This window comes from Henckelia pumila, chromosome 1 (genome assembly GCF_033568475.1).
Source record: "Henckelia pumila isolate YLH828 chromosome 1, ASM3356847v2, whole genome shotgun sequence".
Classification (NCBI taxonomy): domain Eukaryota; kingdom Viridiplantae; phylum Streptophyta; class Magnoliopsida; order Lamiales; family Gesneriaceae; genus Henckelia; species Henckelia pumila.
Window position 1 is genome coordinate 72,379,345 of NC_133120.1, and position 5,489 is coordinate 72,384,833.

General features: G+C 37.7%; 1 protein-coding gene across 1 annotated transcript; it reads left to right on the forward strand.

The window, feature by feature from the left end:
• The first annotated feature begins 3,313 nt into the window (after positions 1-3,313).
• Positions 3,314-5,489, forward strand: LOC140890312 (uncharacterized). The gene is made up of 3 exons (XM_073298074.1): positions 3,314-3,928; positions 4,212-4,435; positions 4,977-5,489. Exons 1-3 carry the CDS (start codon positions 3,405-3,407, stop codon positions 5,276-5,278), a joined length of 1,050 nt encoding a protein of 349 aa, XP_073154175.1. The 5' UTR covers positions 3,314-3,404; the 3' UTR covers positions 5,279-5,489.

Sequence of the window (5,489 nt, forward strand, 5' to 3'; positions counted from 1 at the left end):
TATGGAGTGTAACATAACTCTCTCGGTTTGTTTTCCTTATAATCGTGAATTGTTATTTGATCTCAAATTCGACTCCAATCTTTGGTTCAGAGTTGACTTGATTCGTTTGTTTCGATATTGATTCTCAAGCTCTAAATGTTTGAATCAAGGTACAACCTTATTCAATAAAATTTGTCATGTTTAAGTTTGTGCTTAAATTCGGTAATTCAGATATAAATCAAGTAGCACGGGGGAGCGGCAGAAAAGCTATTATCAACATAATAATTATGTTAATTATATTTTATATGGACTACTAGTTATCTCTTGCTCGTTGTGTATTATTTTATTTTCACAGTTCTAAAATGGTCTGGTATTTAAAATTAATTTAATGTTTGAGAACAATGTCAAATTCTTTGTAAATCATTTATATATGCATTGATTCATAGCAAAGTTATAAAAAGCGTGAAGCGCGTCGAAGCGTGGAGGTCAAACTCAAGATTCAAGTTTTTCAAGCTTAAGCGAGCTTCAAACGAGCTTAAGCGTGAAAAAGCGTTTTCAATTTTTACTATAATTTTAATTATTTTAAGACAAACATTAAATAAAATGTTAGATTAACCCTAAATATATGATTTAATAGATAATTCAAGTTCTAAACTATAAATATACATATTTATAAAAATGTTTTTATTTTAAAAAATAAATAAAATTTTCTGTTCTAAAAAGCGGTCGTTTAATCGAGTTTAAGCGTGTTAAAGTTTAAGCGAAATTAAGCGTCGCTTAAACGAGCTTTTTAGAACATTGATTCATAGTGATAAAGTAGGATAAATCTTTTTAGAAAGACAATGATTTACAGCAGGAGATAAAAACAACCAATGATATAGTAACAAAAAGTATTTATACAAAAGCATATACATTCAATTACCTCTTGTATTTTTGTAATAACATGCACTTTGTTTTACGAGATTAAATGATAGAACATGATCAAGGAATCATAATTTTAATTAGCCAGATGTTTAATTGGAACGAAAATGGGGAATGAGTTTGGAAATTCCGAAGTGGGTTCGAAAGCATCGAATTAGAGATGCTCGAAAGCAGAGGGTCAGTTTGGATCTTTCGAAGTGGAGATCGGAGCTTCCGAAGGTTAGGTCATACTTACTAAGTGACGTGTCACGAGCGTTTGGACACGCAATCGCATGATGAGATCGGAGCTTCCAAAGCAGGGACCAGAGCTTCCGATTAGAGCAGTTCAGAATGTGGTATGCATGCAAGGATCGAAGCTTCCTCCTATCGTTGCCTATAAATAAGCCCCATCGGGGGTCGGGCAGTAGCGAGGCGCTTCCAAAGGAGCTGCAGAACGCTGATGCCTTCGAAAGCAAAGGACTAACGGCGGACGCAGGTATAGTTCGAGATCCTTAGTAGTAATAAAAAGTATCTATTAGCTTAGTTAAAATTTTAGATCAGCTTTATTGATATGCTAATTATTGGCTTGTAGGCTTGGACCCTAGACCGGTACTGTTAGGACTGCCTTAAAGAGGTACAAAAATACTGACAAAATTGCCTGTTATGTTGTATTTTTTGTGTCATGATCCATGTTTTATTGCTTTATATATTATGTTGCACATGCATATTCATGTTGAGCCGAATCTCATTCGAGATAGTCATTTGAGTATGGTCGCTCAGCCCTACGTTCTTGTTATATTATCGGACACCGGGAGATGCCGTGATGACGGAGACTACCGCTACGGTGATCCTCGGTGAGTGTGTGGATGTACCCAGTGGAGTTGATCACAGATGATACTATACACTCATTGACGCCTAGATTGAGCAGGACTAGAAAGTTTACCCCCGTCATTTGCATGCATCATAGTAGGTTTTTATACTTGCGCTTACGTTTTGAGCGTAATTCTCTCATGTCCATGTTCTTGTGTTTTCTTGGACATCTCATTCGACGGGACATAACTCAGATTGGGCAAGGCTAGTGGATCGAGGCAGGGCTGAGAGCATGTTCAGTGGTTGCAACGATGTGTTATTTTGTCTCCGTGGGTTTTGATACTGATTTTTGATATGGTTGTATAACACTATTTTTATTTTGGGTTTTAGTCACCAATTGTATACTGTCGGTTTGGGTTATAAACACATTATCTTTCTTTTATCTTTGATTACTGTTTTAGGTTTATCTTTAATTATATGATGATTCATAAGTTAATTATTAGGTGATCCGGATCGGATCCCTACAATTTTTTTATTTTTTCACGTATGAATCACCAATTAAATGTTGAGTACGTCTCTCACGGATATTTATCCATGAGATCGTCTAGAATATTTTGTATTAAATGTTAAAGACAGATAAAACCAAGCATGCACATATTTTTTGACAATAAAACTCGTATTTTATTATGAGCGAACATCAACCAATACACGATTTACCAACCAAACAGGTAAATTCCCATGATCCCAAACAAAAGGGAGTGAGAACAAAAAGCAAAACAAACAAGTTCACGTGCAACCGTATTAACCGATCTACTAACATGCCTAAGAATAATATTAGGATGACTATCAAGAAATAGCCGAATCTCCAAGGCGATTGCACCACAATAACTAAAATCCTCCGCTGTGTTGGCGACTGCTTGCATCGCCAGCACGCACATATTTTTTATTGTATTTTTTGCTCCTAAAAAAAGTTCATTGTCCTTGAAGCACTAATTGTTTCATCTATTGTGCCGTTGACGATGTTTTTTTATTGCTTTGACGGGATTAACGACATGTCTTGTTTTAGGGGAAGTTTATGTCTGCACATGGGAAAGTGCGACTTATATTTTTTTGTCACTTGAGATGTTCATGCGAACAACTCAAATGCAGTAAATATGAACCGTTGAATCTCTATTCGTGCAATGTCCGAATGAGGAAGTATAGACAAAACCCTTGTTTGAGTTGGTGTAATGAAATATTTTTCTTTAAAAAAATTTACTTGTGTAATTTTAGAAAAAAAAATAGCAATTTTTTTCCTAAAATTATCTTTTAGTATTGATGATGAAAATAATAGAAGAATTGATTTTGAAGAGAATAATAATTCATAGATCTCCAATAAAAATACTTTGATAGTACCGCGTGATGCAGCGTAGTAATAACCTGTCTTACCATAAGGTAACTCGTTGCCACATAATGGTGAATACTGAATGCTTATTGGTTGAGTGATGTTGTTTTGTGGAGAGACAATTATCACATACAATTCGGAGCATGTGGTCCAATCTCTCAAAATCAACGGCTCAGATAATTCCTAAAGTCCTTAACAGGGAAGCATGTGGAAACGACCGGGAAATTGCCCGAACGCCCCTTCGTCCATAAAATCCCACCCCTAAATTCGATTCATGTTCAAATTATTTGATTTTGGATTATTATTTTTTCTACTTTTTGGTTGAGCGCCTATGATCGATAACGGAGTTACAGATAATGAGGCAATTGATTGGGAAAATTTGCTAAATAACGTCCCAGATGAGTTGGGTTTTGATCCTTTTGATGATCCCGCCGCCGCAGCGGCGGATGGTATGGATTCCTTTTTGTCGATCGACGACATCGAGCAGTACCTTATGAATGACGGGTCCAATTCCGATAAACCAGTGGAAGAACACCACGATGCGTTGACGGATGAGTTTTTCTCGGACTTGCTTTTGGATTCGCCGCATGGGTCCTGGTTTGGGTCGGAGGATCTCTGTAAGGATTCGTCCTCCAGCCCTGACTCGGTGCTGGTTGAAGCGGAAGAAGAAGAGAGAGTGGACAGCTCCCATGAGAAAAACAAGTCATCAGCCAGCCCTGACTCGGTGGTGGTTGAGGCTCAAGAAGAAGATAGAGAAGAGGATAGCTCCCATGAGAAAAACGGTACGCCGATCGACGAGGATAAAGGTGATGACGACGGAGAAACTGACGATCCCGTTGACAAAAAACGCAAAAGGTATTACTTTTCATTATCGGGCTGAATATGTTTGCCTCTCTTTCGATTAAAGATTGATATTTTTTAAAAAAACATTGCGTGTATTGTTGCTTGATTAAAGAACCGTGTGATTATTGTGCCGTAATTATTATTGAATTTGATCCATGCTTGTATTCTCACTGTTTTCGGCTTCTTCTAGCCTTTCTCGTGGAAGTCCTATTGTTTCATGAGCTCCATCATTAGTATATATTGGAGTGTACCTCGTTGTATTGAAGTACCTGAACTTGGTTTATATAAATTGTAGGCAAATCAGGAACAGGGATGCGGCCGTGAGATCACGGGAAAGGAAGAAGATGTACCTGAGGGATCTTGAATTGAAGAGTAAATATTATGAAGCAGAATGCAAGAGGCTTGGGACTTTGCTCCAATGTTGTCTTGCTGAGAATCAAGCATTACGGCTTTCCTTGCACAATAGTAAGCCATATGATGCTTCCAGGAACAAGCAGGAGTCTGCTGTGCTCTTGTTGGGTGAGGACTTTGATTTCCCACTCTATGATTCTCCTATTTATATAATGATACTGATAGAGCATGCTAGTTCTGGTGATGTCATGCTCTGGTTTTATTTGCTCCATTACTTGTTTGTTAATTTATTGATTGATGTTTGCTGCCTGAATCGGAAATAAATCTTATTTACTCTTCTCTTTCTTTAAAGTGTGAGTCTTTGCTCCGATTCGTAAAGAACTGCTAGAATTTTATTATATTTGTTTATCACAACTAACCCGTTCTGTAATACCAATGCATTTGATTCATAGTTTGATCGTGTAATAAACCATATAGGTGTGTGTTATACGGTGAATTGTTTCTTGCCAGATGTTGTTGCACTGCCCAATTCCATCAGTTCATTTTTTCGCAAATTTATTTTTTCATTCTGTTTATTGGATCCTGCGTTTTTTATGCTCTGATCATTTATCTGCTCGTATCACTCCTTTGTTAAATTTCATGTCTGTATTGATCCCCCCACCCTCTTATAATGATAGTGATGCTTAATTCTGAATGGTGAATTCTGCAGAATCCCTGCTGTTGGGTTCCCTGCTTGGGTTCCTGGGCATCATATACCTTCTAATTCTGGACAGCCAGTTCCTGACAAACCTGGAAGTGGCTCTTCACGAAGACGTGGGCGGCGAAGAGTGGGAAAGCGTGATGACAAGAAAAGTGGGGATGGAGGCTCGTAAAAGCCAAGCCTCTGATTTCTTTATGATGGGTAAAAGATGCAAAGCTTCAAGACCAAGGATGCGATTAGGGATCATAGAATCCAGCAGTGGCCTTCCATCCGAGACTCCTAGAATTCCTGTTTTTTCGTTAGTTTGCTAACCACCACCTTTCCCCAACTTTTCCCACCTTTTCTTCTTAGCTGTAGATAAAAACTAAACAAATAATTGCTTCTTGTGTGGGTAGGCCAGGAAACGTGTTTTTGGCCTGTTTTTCAGCAATATGCTCCTGTTAGGTTTTTAAATATGCTTCAGTGATTGGAACTCGTGTTTGGCATTTTATCCTCTTGGTTAAATGATGATATTTATCTTCA

Excerpts from the sequence above, each read along its gene's own strand:
- LOC140890312 (XM_073298074.1), top strand. The coding sequence starts at position 3,405 with ATGATCGATAACGGAGTTACAGATAATGAGGCAATTGATTGGGAAAAT. Across the intron at positions 3,929-4,211 it reads GTTGACAAAAAACGCAAAAG|GCAAATCAGGAACAGGGATG; the intron begins GTATTACTTTTC and ends TATAAATTGTAG. Across the intron at positions 4,436-4,976 it reads GTCTGCTGTGCTCTTGTTGG|AATCCCTGCTGTTGGGTTCC; the intron begins GTGAGGACTTTG and ends TGAATTCTGCAG.